This window comes from Varroa jacobsoni, unplaced genomic scaffold, assembly GCF_002532875.2.
Source record: "Varroa jacobsoni isolate VJ856 unplaced genomic scaffold, vjacob_1.0 scaffold_716, whole genome shotgun sequence".
NCBI lineage: Eukaryota > Metazoa > Arthropoda > Arachnida > Mesostigmata > Varroidae > Varroa > Varroa jacobsoni.
In genome coordinates, this window is record NW_019213618.1 from 38,549 (window position 1) to 58,639 (window position 20,091).

The following is a 20,091-nucleotide window of genomic DNA, read 5'->3' on the forward strand; positions in this document are numbered from 1 at the left end:
GAGGACGGCAGCACCTGCCATTGCGCATTAGGGATGTCGAAGTCGTTAAAGAGAAAGCTCAGTAAGAAGAACACATGCCAATCGAAGCTAAAAGTTCTCTTCTAGTGGTCATACTAAATCTGTCCTATTTGTTTGACCCAACAACGCTGGAATTATTTCTTGCATTTTTTTTCTTAGGGCGAAAGTTTGTGTACAAATGGGAATCTACAATAGCGCATCCGTCGAGAAATGTTCACGATTACCCTTCATGTATGTAAGGAAGCTATTAAAAATCAAGCATTCGTTTTGGGTTTATAAAGTGAATCCCGAGACGCTCGTCGGGGCTATATGAGATTTAGAACATTACAATAAATATTGCCGTTTAAATATGATCGTAATATTGTGCAGATTCGACAAATTGATCGAATCATTGACCGGGTATTTGTTATTATATGAAACCGATGCATCGAACATAGATGACCGTACGTGCATTTGCTTCGCCTGATGCCCTCTTGAGTTTTCACACGACTGTAGCAATTTCCAGGGGTATTTCCAGGGCGACCTGCTAACTAGCTAAAGCATATGGCGAGCAAGGCGCAGACTCTAGAAGGTAGCAGAAGATTTCGCCGCCTTTAACGACAGCTATCGATCTTAACCCAGCAATGATACTGAACTGCTGAAATGGTTCTTGTAGGAAATGGCGGCGCAAGCAACAACTAGGTGCTTTGACAATAACAACCCTGAGCCGACTGGACAACCGCAGAGTTAAAGCAAACTACCATGGAAAGAAGACAGCAGGTCGCGCAGTCCATTTAACACGATTTAAGACGGGCGATAGGGTCAGCACCAGCTGATGTGGAAACGATCCAGATAGGACAGCTGGGGCCGGAACGAAAAAAGCGATTCACAGAAGACACAAGTAACCTGAGCAACGCAAAAAAAATGAAGAGAAAAAGCCGAAAATAGAACAAGGTAGAGGGGGAGAAGCAGAAACCGAAGGGGATCTTTCGCTTTCATAACAAAAAGCAGCGAACGAACCACGAACAAAATAATTAAGAATGATAATTAACCCACTTCTGTTATCCCTCTTTCCAGGTTAAATCCTTTTCGTCCGTCCTTTTACTTTTCCCTTTCTCCTCTCCCGCTGATCTCCCTTGCGTTTTTTGGTAATCTCCTTTAATTTTCTTGACAACTTCTGTCTCATGTAGCTTTAGCGCTGCATCTCCCCCATCACTTTGCCCACAAGTACGTTTTGTTCACCAGGTCCTATTTGTCTGTCCTGATCATCCTTCGAGTAGAACCACCTATACAATTATATTCCGCAGTCATATCTATCCCAATTCTATAGCACGTCCCATTCAAAAACGAAATTCAGAAATGTCCCAGAAAAACGCGAGACAAGTGGTAATGTTGCCATTTAGAGAGTGGTGGCTACATTTGAAGACGGAGGCATATTCGTCGATAGTGGGATAATTTCAGCGGTTTGGAGGCTCGTAGTAGACACCACAGGAATTGCTTCTGTCAATAGGTCACTACGACAGCTCCAATCAACCGTGGGCCCTACTACAGTGTGTACTTTTGTGCCTATATCTAGGAAAGCCTATCCCGATGAGAACAAAGGCAAAGCAAGATACATTGTGTACACTAAATCGTCGAAGACCTATTTTTGTCACTAGGCCAGGTCCACAAGGATCCGGCGTTTGGTTGAATTCGTCTTATGCTTCAGCTTAATCGGAGGACAGATCATGTGCGCAGTCCTTGCAGGCACGATATGTGAAAAATCGCTGAACAGGTATGTCATATAAGAAATATATGTACATGGTCATCATCGTTATCTGGCGGATGAAACTGGCGTATAAAGAAACGATGTGAGTGAGATGGACCAGGCCAGCGTTAGTGATAGCGCTCGTTCGATGAACCGATATTGGTAAAACATTAGGTACCGTCTTGCATACCGGTGCTGATGTCCGAGGCCCGCACCGACGAAACAACCATCGCACACTCGACCGTCGCTGGATTTCTGTATGGAATGCCGAGTAGGTCCATTGCTCGAACTATAGTTTGCATCGCATGAACGAGATCAATAAAAACTGGGCAAACATGTTCACCGAGATCTTTTTCGTAGCCTGTTGTACCGATAATCCGCATCTGTTTCATAAATGTCGTCTTACCCACGTCATTGGGACCCAGCAGCAGGAACTTCGTCTCCCTTAGAAAAGACAGTAAGAAAAAGGAAAAACAAAGGAAAATTGGTTAGAACATTTATTTGTCGCTCGAAAGTATATTGTTTATGTCGTATCTGATTTTTATTGCGGAATCTAGGTATCTTGATTTTTGACTGAGCACCGAGCAGCTGTGGGTCTTACTGGATGTATTTATTAAGGGGAAATGTTTCGGGCTTAAAGCCACACGATATATTTGCTTTTCTAGTAAACCAATATCAGTAACTAATATGGAGTCCATTAGACTATGAGAAAGTTTGGATTGCGAAGAACTTTCACCTGCTGCTATTGCAAATATTATTGATTGCAAACTATGTTATACAATACATACAACTCATAGTATTATTACAGTTCATTTTTGTGCATAAACGTTAGTTACGAGTTCGGCTTAAGCTGTTATTACTGTATAAATAAGATAAAGTATTACACCTATTGCACTCGTGAGTGTACAATGCGTTCAAGTAAAAAAAAACTTTGAAAATAATTATAATAGCAAACAAATAAGTGGAAAACACATAAAAATGCTGTTTACTGAGATTTTTTTAGATTTAATTAATTATGTTATGTGTTCATTCGAATCAAGTTCAACTGTCAGAAGTAACAGAAGAAAGCCCAGTACCATCAGCGAAGTTACTCAGTCCTAGTTGAAGCTGTAGTTTTCTTTAAAACTTAACCATCTGATTATCACCTATTATAATATTTTGTACGAACAATGATTGACAGTTAAGGAATACATCTTCCGTATATTCCCTTTATGCTTGATACAATTACAGCAGAACCTATACCAATAGATAAACACAACTTGCCTGAGTAACATCTAATGCTACTGTATGGCGTTGCTGACTTTGACATGGTCTTTAACCCCGCAATTCTGCACATAAAAGCGAAATCGTTCTAGCATGCCGCCATGAATACCTTTACAGCCCATCTTATCTAGCAATAAACCTTTGCTAAAAAATATACTGTGTAAGAAGTACTTTTCGGATCAAAACATATCCAATGGAAATATGGACATGAATCAACCTATAGTACCCAATCCCGATACGTCTTTCACTATATGTAAAGGTAGAAGAATGCACTGGATTTAGCATATTATTATTTTTTCAATATTCTATATACGTAGTTCACTACATTTTAGCAGAATGGCGCAGGTAAGAAAATATTATGTTACAGGCCCCTAATCGGCTATATTGGTTTTCAATCATTTTTATCAACCAGAATTACAATACTTTATTGAAACAGCTCCGGTACAATACCGTTTTTAGTACCCCGGCTGATTAATCCGGAGGCTCTCTCTCACCCTGTAGCTTTAGAAGACGAGTATCGGGAGTGGATCGAAATGAAGTGTAATAAAAGGATCGAAAATTTGTAAATTAGCGGCTTCAGCGAAGCTAAGCCTAAACCGTCTAGACTGAAGCCTACGCTGAAGGCTCACGTCAAATAGGCCTTATCCTAGCGGTGCTCGTATGTAATTGTTCTACTCAAACCCTCTTATATAAGATTCTCTGTAATATAGATTTAGAAGACTCAGCTAGAAAAGAAACAAAATGTGTCATTTGTATAAAAAAATAGAAAAAAAAGGACTATAGTTAACCTCTGGAAAAGCTTATGATAAACTTAAAGCTAAAGATAAAAGATAGATGAACACATTAAAAATACAAATTAAAAATCACAATCTCAGAGAAAACAAAGGCCAAACGCAGATAATTTGGAGCCTTGAGTCTTTACGCAAAGGATATATGAACGGTAGTATAGATTTTTTCTTATCTCTCCGAGAATAAGCAGTGTGATCGGAATGGAACCGTGAGTAAAAATTCGTATGCGCTATAGATGTTCTCAATGTTCGAGGCAGTTTCCGTGTATACCGTCTCTTAAACAATTTTTTTTTTCTTTTAAATAACTTTTTTTTCTATCTTCTATGAGAGAATCAATAGGGAGACAAGCTCTCTACTGAAGAACAGGACGGCAACGTCGTGCCGTCGGGATGTCATCGGCATTCTTAAGAGTATGTTTCAGCATTGCCTCAGCATGGCGCTTAGTCTTCAGATCCGGATCTTAAACTGCTTTCTAATGGTGTTCTTCTAGTGAAGCGCTTCTTAATTCGTTGTCTGTTACCCAACATTTGATCTTCCTAATAGTCGACACTGTATTACACCCTGGCTTTCAACCTCTGGCTGACAACTGTCGCACAATCTGCGTGATGCCCTTACTTTAGACTTCTTAGGTTATGGGCAGTCTTCCAGTTGCTGAAAGCGTCGTGCTAAAGAAAGGCGACCGTGACTAGCATTGCGGATACATTACCGTTCACTTTGGCTTTCCCATAGTCTTTATTTGCCTAGAGGTTCCGTCCGACGTGCAAATGCAGACGCAACCAAATGACCCGCAATAAAGTACACAGACCCACATAGTCATAGCGCCAGGTTCAATATCGAACGTCTGAACGCGCTTAGCCTGGACTAGTGAGTGTCGACCCAGAGACCCACGACGTTATTTTTTAGGCAGCCTGCACAATGGTCTGGCTTTAACTATTGCATTCGACAATGATACGCTCTATAGACGGTAAACAACAGAGAGATTATGGAACAAATGTTTAATTAAGTGTTGTCTTCAAATATCCTAGACGCGTAATCTCATAATAACAAAGTTTGTGCCTATGATGTTCGACTCCCTGACTAAGCCCCTTCCTTTTCGCAGGGCTTCAGTCCCGAAGCGCTGGACTAACTGTTCTAATATTTCAATGACAACAGCAACATTGAGAAGAACTGCATAGATGGCTAAACGATAATTAAATCGCGCTACGAAATGACTTAATTTTAAAGCTTCTCTAAACAACGGTAAGCGTTTACGGAAATCAATATACGCGTACTTCGACCACAGTAATGTCGGCGACCGAAGCTTGAATAGGAGCTGCGTAGTATCTGTAATGTATATTACATATAAGCTAATAATACATATATTTATTGATGGAGCAATTCTAAGGAATGGAAGTAATCAACCGCGATAATAGATAAAGAACTATGCTTCTTAAGAGATAACGTTTTTAAGAGCGATCTTAAGGGATGGAGTTTACTTAGACTGGATAAAGGTTTATTTGTAAGAAAAACAGTGCAGGGATAGGATTTGATACCAGTTTAATAGCTGTTCTGATTATATTTTCAACCATAAATAACACAAGTTAGTTATTTAAGGAAATAAGCTCGACCAGGTAACATGAACAAAACAATCACGTGTGTTGTCTATGACCAAAAATTACCACTAATCACCCGGGTACACGTCAATTTTCTTGGATGTATCTCTGTCACCGTCGTAGGGTCCGTTGCTGTTGGCGCTGTAAATAGAATTGTCTGGAATAGTAATCGGATGGGACAGGCCTCTTGTTCTAAAGGATCCGACTGTGTATGCATATATGTATACATGCTTAAAGTAAAATAGTTTAAACTTACTAAGCGTCGGCATCAGAGCGGGCTTTTTTGAATTCAAGGAACGAATGGGGATTTAATCCTGTTGCCCTGTGTATCACTTTTGGTATTAACAAAAAATAACACATCTTTCTTAAAGCAACGCGGTGTTTCTTGTACGGTAGTTTATGTAGTTATTGAATAGGAAAGTCCAAGGTATAATTGTTAAAGATCAAATTTTATATAGGTCCCGATCGTACAGATTGGGTTGTTTTACTAAAATTTGGTTTCTTGCTAAGCGAAAATATTTGGATATTTGTTAACGGAGCCTCCGTTACAAAATAATGGATCGCGTACATCGCCAGGCCATACATACGCTTGCATCGCCTTCGTTTGCAGATATAGTTTCGCGACTAGCTCTATTCAGCTCATTAGCTTAGTATGGGAAAAATATGAATATCAGTTTAGTTATAATATAACTAGAGATAAAATAAAACGCGTCAAGTAAAAGCTTTGACCAATCGGGTAAGGCTTACAAAAATGTAATTTCGATACAAGCCTGAGTAAACAAATGTTTACATTTGGATAGATCTATACGCAAATAGACATTCGATAATGTCCATCTATAAGGCCTACTCATACTGAGCCTATAGATAATCTCTATGCTAGCCAAACAACATCCACTTGTCGAAAGCAATACTGTAATCTGGGCTAAATTAAAAAAAAAATAATGAAAGGATATACTGACGTAACCAAGGGCAACTACTCCATCATTAAGGCAACGGACATTGCCATATGGACAATCCACGTGATCGACTTGTCTCTGCATGCTAGTACGTTGCCATTCAAACAATACTTCGCTTCCAGTTCAAGTTGTCGAAACGTAAATACTATAAAAACGTTTCTAATGCAGCCTTTTGCTACGGCATTATGCATCGTTCTGCCGCATACCGAAGTGATTACATACAATGTTTGTAGGCATTGACAAAAAGAATGATCACAAGAATAATGTTTATTTATTATAGTTAAAAAATTGTAAGTAAAAGTTATAAGTAACTGCTAGTAAGATAGGGTTAGCAAAGAGATAATTCAATGTAAGTCTGCCAATAAAGATGATCCTATCCGTTCGACCGTCGAACACTGTTATAGATTTTGATACATTTCTTTCATTTGATATTCGATAGAATATTATACATTTTACGACAATATAATGGAGGTTAGTGTGACTATTGACCATAGTTGCATTTAATTGAAAAAAAAAACAGTTATGGTGCTATCGTGATTGATAAGTCTGATCAGCTAATGGTGCACAATGTAGTTAATCCTAAAAACTCGAGTAGGCACAAAACTAGTTCGGAAATGAGCGGTCACTTCCGAGTTGAAGTTCCATAAAGTCAGGCTTCTAGATCTGCATACTAAAAGTTAAGCTAAATCGAAATCAGCGTTTACATTTGCGAATTACCCCAGACCAGGTCGGCGGGCTCTGTATATTACTGGAGCTTTGCTGAGTAGAAATAAGACATCTATAGTAAAAGGTGGTGACAAAAAAAGATATTTTGTCACAAGCTACCTCCACAATATATTTAGCATAGTACGAATCAACGTTTCAGTCCTAGTGATTGCATCAACCGGCCTACTCTAGAATATATGCTGAGAAATCGCATCGTGACCAGCAAGTATTCAGTAGTTAAGGGCGGATTCTGTTGAGTTTATTATTGTCTTACACAAATTGACGTCCAATACTAAAAGTTATCGCTTGCAACGGTTAGACGAAATAGTGACAATATTTCGTTTGGCCTTAAACGATTAGTAGAAGCCTGATTTAAGCAGTTGCCTGTTATCATTTGCCCAATTTTGCCCGGTAGACTTCTACGTACACAGTGACGCATTCAAGGTAACAGGCGATGCATGTGGCGTCGTACGTCAGGCGGTATGTGCCCATATGTAATATTGAATAAGTTAGCTCCGTTGATGGAATGGCACGGGTTAGTTGTTCATCTTTTAGCTACCGGCGTAACTGTCGCAGAAAACGTTTGCTTGAAGACATTTGGACCCGAAAATATTTGTGGCTTCACAAGTTAAACTCTATAGTGTGGAGTAGCAACCGTGTTGAGGATGTTAATTTCGCTGAATAGACTTATCAGAGTAGACACGATTTCTGAAAAACGCCGGAAACCCTCGGAAGTCGAACCCAAACTTAAAGACGTGTCCCTTTTTTAAAACAGCGAGTTCGGACAAAAACTTTCAACTCGCGCTAGATTACCTTCAGGAAGCTTACAGAAGGGTTAGACCTCGCACCCGAGGAAATGAGAAAGCCTACAACATAAAATGTGCAGAAAGATCTCAATTTGTAGAAATGCAGACCATTCAAGAACGGCCTCAGGGGGACCTTCGCGCACAAAAAGAGAAGCCTCAACCCAGGTATTCACTAACTTTAGCCCCTTGTGACCTTTGCTATTGTCAAAACGAAAAAAAAAACACCAAAAAGCAAAAAAAAAGAGATAGTTGCGAATATTCAAGAAAAAAAAAGACAAAAATAACATCTGTTTTTAGAACTAAATGACCGAAGTTTTGCAAAAACTACAAAAGAACAGGTGGGACACTCGCATTGAATTTGGCGGGGATTACTTTACAGAACAATTGGGATCGATTGAGGCATGTAGCAACTTAGATTGCCCTACAAAAGTGGAAGAGAGATTCGAAAAATTAGAAATAGTGTAGCCTCTAAGACCAATTATAGCTTAAGCACTTCGGGGATAAAGATTTCGACTTGGATGACAAAAAACGCTCCAAACGATCTGAAGAAGCAAATCCTATCAAATGAAAATGCCTCCCAGCCAATTTTAGAACCCGATACACGTTTATGGGAATCAGCCGGCCAAATGTTTGCGGGTGCGAAAACAAAAAAAAAATAAGTTATCGCCAGAGACAAACACGGTTACTCTGTGATAATCTCAATGCAGAAAAGGCCGCTAAGCTGTAGACAAGCATCAAAGCTGGCACTGAAGGTGGCCGCTAATGGCCGAACGGTAATGCTGGTCATTTGGTGGGATTTAACTATGAGTTATTTAAATATAGTGTAAGTGTCGATGCGACCTGCTTATTTACTATCTACTTGTACGGCAATAAACCTGACCCTTATCTAGAATATATTCCGGTACTCGTAACACGTTGCAGCTATTACTGTTTACAATAGCTTTTTGACAGAATTCGTATTCAGCGCATGATCTTCGCACGGATGACTCGGGTCATTGATCATCTTTATGTTATGTGTTATACATTACCTTGAGTTGCTGATAATGCGTGACTTTATGAAATTTTATCGGACCTTTCCTAAAGTGCGTTTTCGAGTTACGCTACCGGCAAATGATCCTCAGTACGAATCTCGATAAGAACCTCTTTACTTAGACGATATATGGAATTTGCTGCCGATCAGAAAAAATGGTTGGTAACGCTAGTCAGCGTAAAACATAACTTTTACAAATCCTAGAAATATTTGCAATTTGCATATATTGCAATATTTACAAAGATATCCACTTTTGATAGTAATTTGGAATTACGCATGATAGAAATAAAATCGCTGGGATCGAGGCCATGGGTCACTGTTGAATCTCGCCATTGGATTTCTACGGCTATAGAGCGTTGAGCTTGAAATCTTGATGAATAAATAAAAAGTTTTTAGATAGATCTTTATTTTTAGAAAGAACAATGTGTTACTTTATATGTCTTATAAACGTATATGTCTCTACTATTATAGTTGTCCCTATGGATACAATTTTGGCAAAGATGACACCCCTGAATACCCTTTGAGGGACTTCTTACAGCCACATTTAAGTTTGCAAAACAGTCGTTCGTCGCAGAGAGCACCTACGAAATTATTAATTTACGATTGTAATACGAGCTCTAATAGTTTTGTATAAATTACCTCTTCACGAACTTGATGCCCTGTTCCTCTTAATTCCTTTTTGGGCAAAGAAACACTACTAAGTAGATTTTTCATGCCTCTGCTATAGCGCCATTTCCACAAGCGGCGAAAAATAAAATAACTTACTTGCTTAAGTCGGTCTTCTCACGCGTGAGCTGCTTTTCGATTTCATCATTGACTTTGCGCTGTAATTTAGCCTCTTGATTGAGGCAGCACGCGATCTCCATGGTGGCCGTCACTTCGCTCCGACGACGCTGGCCGCAGGCCGTTTTGGCCACAGGCCAACGGACGAAGCGCAGAGTACAGGTCTCCAGACCCCGATCTTGCGACGCTGCAGCAGAAAAATGAAAGTAACAATATTGACATTTAGTTAAAAATCTATTTTTCCCGTAACGGTTTTTGCCTACTAACTTCGAGTGGTGGTTCGAGTTTTACGTCCGGTACCGCCATTGGGCATTCCGTCAGACAGACGGCTGGCTCCCAGTCATTATCATCAGAAGCCGTGTGTCCACGCTCAGATTCGAACCAAGCCATTACATGTGCCGCAAGCAAGCTTTACTACACTATTCACTACGTAATCTTGCGTAGTAGACCTAGGCACATATAAAGTGATTTAGATTTCAAGTAATTTTCCAAGCATTACAGTTAGTCCCGGCGGAGGATGGCGGTTACCGGGTAGTTGCTCTTTTTCCCGGAAATCTCAACAACAGTGAAGATGATTGCCCCTTGAGCCTAATGGTAGTCTAGTTCCTTACCTGGGCCATTTGGGAAAATGTGCCAGGGCGAACCAAGTAGTTCGTAAATGGAATCTTTCAGACATTTTAAAAAATCAAAGGTGTGTAGGCGGACGTACACAGCTCGTTTTATGCTTGGAGCCAGCTATCCAACGGAATGCTTAACTACAGGGAATTCTGAACGTAAGATTTGAAACATTTGTAGATTAAGAACTTAGAAAGTGCGTTAAAACGAGTACATACGTATGCTACGCCGTATTTTGAATAACTTATTATACTTAACTTATTAATAATTACCGTACAATGGACTGAAGGATCAAATAGGTGTGCCCTGTGACCAAGCTATTTTTTTGTTGCATTCATTTATATTTCTTCCCTCTATGACTTATACAGACGTGGCACGAGCTCCATGTGGGTAGTTTTTTTGTTAGGTCAGATTTGCTTTTTTAGCTTTAAGTTAAATGGCTCTTAGCGAAGAGAATGATCAATTTGCCACGCCAAAGAGGAACTGGCATTCTAAAGGTAAAGGTTATATAAAGATACTGCGGGTATATGGATTTCTCTTTTAACATATGCGAAATAGAATGTATTTATAAATGTGAGAAAAATTATTGTAAATGTTAGCCTTTCGTTGGAGGAGCGGGTTATCAAACCAAAGCCATATATGTAATTTATTTAAATGCAGTCCATTGAAAACACATGTTAAGATGTATGGATTCTCAAGGTGAGAGCTGACTAACGCTTAGAGATATCGGGGCAAAAAACAGGTAAGAGTTGTAAAAATATTCGTTAAGCTTCCAGGTAGAATGTAACTATACAAGCGACACCAGTACACGGTACCGGATAAATTCAGGTAATGTCCTGCATTAGACAATTGCAAGAAAAATTAGAAAAGGTATTTTTAAAATATAACTAACGTAATGTCTGCCTAACTGTGTTTAATGCGTTTAACCTCTCGAGTAAGTGGTGGACCGTACCGACTAAGATAACTAATCATATGTCGTTAGTAACAGAAACCGTTATGATTATCTTGTATAGTTTATATATATACTTATAAAGATTGTATAGCTGTTTACCGCTCTCTCTAAATAAAGAAGACGTAGTTCGAAGTACTTATTGATCGTTACAAAAAAAAATCCAATAGCTATAGTGAAAGCAACGAGCCGTATCATCGAAAAACTTATATTACGCAGTACGAAAGCTATATACAATAAGTTTCATCACATCGGAGGGAAAACGTTGCACACGCTGATTTCACGTCCCTATAATAACTTGTCAATGGTAAGAAAAATAGGTGATTTCAATGTCTGTTTCGTAAACACATGGCAACGGCACTTGCAGTACTACCTCAGAGACCCCAAGAGATCCATTCAAGGGGTTTCCCATATCCCTCCGCCATCTCGGGTCTCACGTATCTCAGAATTTATGGAATATTTGCGTTAATAATTGATAGCAACCTAGGTTAAAGATTGAAACAATATCAATATGTTACGCATCTACATCAACCTTCGTCTTCCACGTTGCCGAGGACGTTGTTTATTGCAGCTTCAGTAATTTTTTAAACGATTAAAACGTTTAAACATCAATTCACCTCATCATAGTAACCAGTTTGGCCAATATGAATATTTTCAGTCTCCGAAGTCGTTACCGTACTCACGTATCGAATGACAGTACTTTGTAACGGAATACCACAACTTACGTAGACATAACTGGTTAACCAGTCTTCCTCTTGTTTTGTAACAGTATGAAACAGTTATAATTGGTTGAATATTGTGAATGGCTTCATTTAGGCAGAACTCTTAAGTTCAGAGAACGTCAACGGCACTCGAGCCGATCCGCTATCTTTTTTACTGAGGCTTACAATGGATGATAGCGGACCTAAATTCTTCTTGTCCTACGGATTACAGAATCGACGTTAGCTTACCACTAGACTAATCGATGCCTCTTGTATACCTATCCATCGATTCATGCTCAGTCGAAACGGTTGATCCTTGAAAGAAGTTACTGTTTCATAATGGAACGTAGACTTTTGACGCCGTTAAGTTTTTACTAGCTTTCCTGATATCCACGTTTAACTACGTGAACTTCTAAAAAAATATCATCGATGACATTGATCGTTACTGTAAGGTTTAGGGTTAAAACCCTTGGGCATCATAACTATTTCTATTGCTTCACTTAATTATCAAGGCCATAAGTCAGAAAACTATGTTTGGACGTACCGAATGCAAAGCTCGAACCAAGAGCAATTTTCAACCTCACGATTGGCAACCTAACGCTTCGACTCTGCGCGGTGTAAGTAATCTATCTATCGATATACGTTTAATCAATAATTTTTCAAAACTTTTTAAGTAGTTAACTAACAGGAAAGTGCAAGGAACTCCATCATATTGCGCGAACATCAAAGCGAAGAAATTGCAGTTCGTTGAAAATTGATTACGAATGACTCGTAGAAGATTTTCGTTAGGTACCTTTATTTTGCAAAATAACAAAAAATATGTCTGTATTGCTATCATTCAATGCTTATATCCGAAAAAAAGGTAAATCCTATTATTTAAACATTTTAACGTTTTTAAACGTTAGCCAGCCTTGTCCACTCATGTCGAACTGGTTATTGAAACGATTGTGGCATCATATATAGCTTACTACGTTCGAAACGTCTAGGTTATTAGTAAACACTGAGTTTGGTTGGCTAAATACCGTCTGCACGTATTCTGTATACTGCCCGAATAGTAGCGCGTTTTCCGCCATGAATCTTACTTATAATAGACTTGCGACGTCCATTCAGATACAATGGAAGGGTAAAGATCCACCGAGAGCGAGCCTTTCAAGGTTCTTTTATTCGTTAAAATGATTGCCTATTCAAAATGATTTGCAAATATAATTTGGCCCTCTAGAGCCAATTTGTACTTAACGTCGATGTTGGGCTCCAATTTAACATTGTATATATTGAATGGGTTCACACAGAAAACGTGCATCTCGTCAATTTGTTGCCAACCAAACGTTCCTCTTTACACCCGTGGACTTGTAGGTATTTTCCAATAGAGAGACCCGGTTATACTGAGTGTAGCCGCAACTTTTCTACGCACTTCGGTCGGTATTCGTCGTGTAAACAAACAAACTTCGGCTAGTGGGTGTCGTCTGCCGTCCCCCAGTTTATTTTAGTCGAATTCAACGGATACATCGATGTTTTTTCCGACGTGTAGTGGCGCTAATGATGACCGCTAAATGGGCACCGCTCCATTTTCGATATTGGCTCCATCGATTCTCTCGTCTCTACTGGAAAGTACAAAAAGGCTAGGCACAAAGAGTAAACGATAAAGCTGAACCCAGATCGTATAGTTTTTTTTACCGGAATTTTATACAAATACATAGGCAGTCGAATATCATGTCCAATCTATAAATAATAGAATACTAAGTACATTGGTTAGAATCATCGTGTGCATATCACCATAAATCATTATTAGAATTTTACATAGATAACCACGCCATTGAAAGTACAAGGTCGCAATCAAGTTCGTACTATATTTCCAATGGCAAGGACCCGTAGTTCGATACGTGCAGGTACCAAAAAGACTATTTTTGCCTGTTTCGGCCAGATACGCATACTATTGCTGTATCACTTTCCCAGCAAGAGAAATATTTGTTTAGAAAAGCTAATTTGAGTGCTATACCATCACCTATTCCGTTTACTATGATCGAAAGCCAAGCTTCAATGACATCCCCATACCCATGCGATGTCCCAAGCAAACGTGTTGAAGTTTTCAATGCTCACACAGACCTACCTACCTACGAAGTTAGTATTTGATGTAACTGTGCTTCACTCACATCTGTCACCATCTAGCCAATAGAACTACTAAGGACATTAGTTGACCTATGTCATCTAATGCGTGAAAATCATCTCCCGCTAGGCTAGTAGGAAACGGCCGACAGTGAGGTCGCAATCTTGGGGCTCGAAACAGCGGTAGACTTCAACTCATTTTTGTCTTCAGGACAGCTTCGCTTCCAATCAAGAAGGCTACTCCTACCGATCACTGGTACGTATTCACTAACTAGCATGTATTTAGTATACGCCCTGTCCCGTACGATGGGGGAAACAAGCAATTAGCTTCGAACGCCTCGCAATATTGTTACGAAAATCATGGACTCTAACGATGACAGTTGTTTTTTAATTAGTAAATAACGAGCTCAAAATTGATTTTCTTGCTTGGATATCATAGCATTCTCGCATCTCGATGATGTATGTTGTATTTATTTAGCCCATGGAAAAAGAAAAATAATATTAAAATTTTACGCGATTTTCATGGTTGTTGATTTTTTAAACCTGAATGAAAAGATAGAAAGCAAGTATTTTTCGTAAATCAACATCAGGTTAGAAATAGATGCTGAAAAAGCTATACATGCATTCTAGCTTAGGTATATTGAGATACGGAAGCAACGAAGCTGACAGACGCGTATCGTTAATACTGCAGCATTAACATACCATCGAAGCACTATTACAAATGCTGGTCACGTCAGCTGGTTGTTTTTTTACCTGGTAATCTAGTTGTGAATGAATGTCTATGGGGGTAGAGGCTCTACAACCGCTGGGACAGCTTAAGTATCACTGACTGACTTCCTTCCACCTTCTTAGAGATGGAGTACTAGTTGGTAGAAATTCGTTATTTTTCTTCATTTCGCTTGTTAGCCAATCAACGTGTTTTTCCACCTAATGACCTGAGCCTACCAGTAACGACGATGCCTGTCGCCGACCGAATACCATCGTTTGATGGGGTACCAGGTGCTTTATCGTTGACAAGGAAGCTGCCTTATGGAAGCTGATTCTCCGGTCTTTCCTGACAGGGGCTTCCAATCAAGTATATATCAACGGTAAAATAAGAGTTAATCACTCAGTCTATGTACCGAGGTGGGTAATTGAGGTCTATACAGTGACCGGTGAAACAAAACAAGCTGGCGGTCGAATAAAGTTGTGTGTATTGACGATAGCTTCATTCTGTAAGGCCGGCACCAACAGGGAATTATGATAATTTGTCATCACACGTTGAACGATGAACGTTGCTGTATTTCGAAATGTTAGCTTTTGGCTGGATAATTAGGAAAACTTGCCAACTATTATTTCGCGCTATACGTTATGCTTGTACTTTGCAGTTACCAGTAGTTATGTTATAACATGATGAGCAGAAGTGTATAATGTTATGTGCCATACATATGTAATATTATGAATATAATACAGCACTCGCCATTGACAGGTACGTTTACAAGATGATCCGAGGCTATGGACTAACAATTCTCTATAGAGAATTGACCTTAATAAATAGGAGTTCTATCTCGTAAAGTCTTTCTTTCACAAAAACTCAACAGCGTTTAGTACTTCATGCAGACTCCCAAAGGAGAGGCTTGTTCTGACGAAAGCATCACGTGAATATGTTATCAAACGAGTTCCAAAACGAAAATACCAATTTTTTTTTATGCAGCCGATTAGATAAAGTAGGACCCAGCGCCTTCTTGGCCTGCATAAGGACGGCTAACTGGCGAAATGCCGCAGCAGCGTAGGTAGCCATATTGCTCATCGCAAGTTAATTTAGGAACAGTAGTACAGGCCTTAACAACAGTTCTCATTTTATGAGCAGGACAAATCGCACGACACAGCCACATGGCACCAGACTTCATGTCAACGATAGCAAATGAATGTTGACGAGAATCACAACTCTACAGATCTATGTATATCTATGAAAATGCACACAGAACTTATCAACTCATCAAAGCACACAAGCCCTGTCAGAGAGACACAAGCTTACATGACTAATGTTGAAATACATTTAGTCAATTGTCGCGCCATCCGCATTCGAAGGCGAAACTGCACAAAGTTGAGCGTAAGTAGAGAGAGAGTACCTGACGTTACACTGAGGGCCTCGGCGAAGGACAAAAATCCTTGGAAGGAAGAAAATCATTGGGTTGAAAAGAGCCGGAACGGCGCCCGGTAAACCGGCTTCTCATCAAACTTGTTTCTGTTCTGTAAACAGGCAATGACGCAAAATAGAGGATAAGTACATAAAGTAATACTTAAATTCCGTCAAGGCAACGGGACAGTAATACAGCTGAAACGTGGGATGATATTCGTAGTACCGAGGCCATTTTGTCTAGGATGCCAGAGGCCATTGCAGTTCCTGCAGCTTTGACAGGGACGGCAAGTCTTTTAATATTTAGATGGCAAGATAATATTTTGCACTTGCAAGATAAGTGTCTGTTGAAGTCGTACGTGCACTGTGAATGCATATTCGCCGTCCTCATCATATAACTGAAGTTTCCGAACACATTCCTGAAACATAGCCTTATCTTGCAGTTTAATAGTTTAAGATTACGTGCCTAAGTTAGAAATAGGTTCAACTAATCAGCCTAGATTGCGAGAACGGATGGGTAACGGGAGACCTTGCTGTTGGTCGAATTCATCTCAACAAAAAAAAAAAAACAAATAAGCCGAGTAAAGGCTATTACAGCGTGCACTGACGCGACCTGAACCTAGTTTCAAACCGTTTCTGCTCTGTATTCGCACTGGGATCTCATTTGAAGGTACGTACAGAGAGGGCAACCGAATGTTCTAGGGATGCATTGCCTGAAATCGGATTGTGTCGACCTCGTAAATGTATCAAATACGGCACACACAGTCGCTCAGCAATCAGAAACCTTTTGAAAACAACCTCTAAGGATGGCGACGAATACTAATTAGAGGTAATAGTAGATATTTGTCGGACGACATGATTGAACTTAATATCTGTGCATTAATCAAAAGTCTTTCTGGTAGTGCCGATCATCGATGCACTACCGATGTGACAGTTACGTCTAGTATTGGCTTTGGCGGTGGAAACAGCCGCTTGCGAATTTTGCTACCAGATCTAATATTTTAGATGACTTCTATATAGAAAATAAATACATATACATATCTATGTTAAGAAGTTATTCATTTCAATAACTCTTTATGCAATTGTACATCTTCCATAAACCGATGCTCTACGCATTTCCTTGAGAGTTTGACAAAATCTTCATCTACAAAAGCCACATATTGAATTATATGTTGCAGAAGGCCTATGCCTTATATTTGACTAAATTAACGAAAATTAGATAGTCGATACATTTAGATGACGTCGCCAGCGTTAACAACCTTGTTCTTCATAATGAATTATATATTCTAAGTACTATAGTTATGTAATAGATTTTTTTGCATATGTCCGATGATTGGACGGTAGATTTATGCTCTCAGTTATTCCTGGAGTGGCGGCCATGACTGTCAATTACTTGGGATGTTTCAGATTTTCTAATGTTTTATTGTTGATTATATTTAGCCGCTATCTATAGCTTGACAGTATTCTCGATAAACACGAAACACATTCCCAACTCTGTTTTTTGCACTATCGGACTCGGAAGCAATTTACTCGTATGATCGAACGCTTAGATTTCAGCATGGGCATGTGTCAACCATTTACACTTTTCGTTTGCAAACCAGGAACAATTAAAAAGCTGACTTTTGAAGCCTGTTAGCTCATCTGTGACAGGCGTTTGTAACGGCCACTCCTCCGTCGACTAAATCTCTATGATTACATCTCCTATGGTGGACAATAACGACGAAGCGAATCCTTTAGGAGAAAGGGGTATATTTCACGTAACAAAGGTCCGTGCAGCACAACTGTACTATCAGATCCAGGAACATAGGAAGCAACGACAGCGTTCAAGCACTCGGGCATGTTGTTCCAGCCCTCGCAGTCTGACGATCTAGCTTGCCACCTTCTGGATAGCTAGGTATCCTATGCTGTGAATAGTGGCGCAGGTAACAGAGCAAAAGTATCTTCATTCCGCTGTAGAAGCTGTCTAGCCTGGTAACAGCTAACCCAGGCAGAACAGTCGAGGTTGCAACCCGTGACGACAAAAGTAGCAACAACAACAACAATAGCAGCGCCGTCTATTGCTTTAATCCACGAAAAGTGGTCTGCACATATGACATGTGTATCAGTTGCTGTTAGGGTAATACATGCCTATATATGTGTACCTTATAACGACGTAGCCTATCGCGCCATCACTCTGTCGTTCCTCTTTAAGTCCACGACGTACCGCCGTCTTTCATCATGCATTATGATCTTTTTTATTCTAAGCGGAAACTTTGCGTATGTACACGGCATCATCTGGGAACGAAAGCCTTACCGAAATCCATACCGTCTATCATATTTACGATATTTTAGGAGTTACAACATGCATGGCGGGATGCTCGCGCGGGGTCTCATTGGTTTTTTTTTTCTGCTTTTATGCCATCCATGCATTATGACCGACCCGCGAGCTTCGCTAACCTTCCAGGCCACTTGGCCCTTTATCTTCGTTTGCTGTTGTGGCTACAGCACGAAAGTGACTGGCTGGGGGTTTGCCCAACTCTGTAAAGGTAGGCCGGAATGTAAGCTACCCTACAGAATAAATTAGTATCAAGGTTTTACGAAAGTCAATTTCTGCATAATAGGTCAAATTTTAATGGTAAAAGCTATAACTCAATTATCCTTATAGGATATCTTGAAGGTAAAACGGTTAGTCAATATGTATGCGTGATTTCTATCAAAACCTAGAATACACATCTCGCTCATACGCACTCGATTTAGGAGATCTTTAATCATTTAATAATAATAATAATTTTTTTAAAAAAAATTGAGATCTAGCCAACAGAGGTATTACTTAATTCAGTGAACGATTTCAAGCTCATTCAACTTAGCTAAGAAAAATGACTGTCCGCCTAAATCGAGCATGTGGACTTACTTTATTTCCGTACATGTGGCGAAAGTGCGTTAAACTAGCCCTAGCTTTAGAATGTCCTATAATGGACAAATTTATATTTTGCTGTTAACTTTTAATTTCCTTCGCACCGAATTACTTCAGAATCCTTAAAAGGTCGATCCTAATCTGCTCTATAAGGTAGACTTAATTTCCTTATTCAGGCACAATATGGTCATGCCAGCTCGTATTCAATGCCCAAGACTTCGTTCGTCATACGTTTTTTTATTTGATCGAATAGACCTGAAAGCGACGACTTCGCTTTCTCCAAAGGGCTATCCGCGTCCTTATTGAATCAGCAATCGTTGACCTATAATCAACCATTTGCTCATTCAAGGCTCCCAATGCGTCTTCATTCGGCTTGTGCTGTTCGAGACTATTTTTTCTTTGCTGAAATAAATAGTTCATTTTTGCTACCAAACTAAAGGCCGAAACAGCGCCTACGATGAATGAAACTATTCAAGTTTAAAATCCTTGCCATGTCTAATTTCCGTATCGACTGCGTACAAAAGGCACGTTTGTCTGCCGTATGACAGGAAATTTTTACTCCATTGATTAATACACGCTTACCTAAATAGAATAGAAACGCAGACCGCAAACCGACAGAATCAAGTCGAATGATAAGAATTGGTCAATGAAAACAAACGATAACAAAGGTAAAATGATCAAAATATAAGACATGCTATTAGCGTGTCGACAGGTTAACCGAAGCTGAAGGTAGACATCATCGAGGCTCCGAAAAGGGAATCATGCAAAAGTTCCTGTTCATTCAACGATAACGCGCTCGACCTTTATCCATATTTGCGATTTGTCCCCATGTAAAAAAAACGACAAAAAGCAAGAATAATTAGGATAGCAGTAATACATAATAGAACAGCAATAGGAGTGCTGGTTAATCTTGGCCAAAAATTATGAAAGTCTAGCCGTTTCCTGCTGCAGCTCCTGGTTCATAGTTTATGGCGAACTGCCCCCAGGGACCTTCTATCGGAAGGCCAGATATTCAGAGAATATATTGCTACGGCGAAAATGTA

General features: G+C 39.6%; 1 protein-coding gene across 5 annotated transcripts in view; it reads right to left on the reverse strand.

Annotated features, from left to right (window-relative positions):
• Positions 1-20,091, reverse strand: part of LOC111262960 (guanine nucleotide-binding protein subunit alpha-11) — a 56,305-nt gene that overhangs the window by 6,860 nt on the left and 29,354 nt on the right. For all 5 annotated transcript variants that reach the window (XM_086969382.1, XM_086969380.1, XM_086969384.1 and 2 more), the window contains 2 exons: positions 9,651-9,855; positions 1,935-2,188 (listed from right to left, as the gene is read on the reverse strand). In XM_086969382.1, the coding sequence (XP_086825508.1) occupies positions 1,935-2,188; positions 9,651-9,855 (459 nt within the window). The remainder of the gene's footprint in view (positions 1-1,934; positions 2,189-9,650; positions 9,856-20,091) is intronic.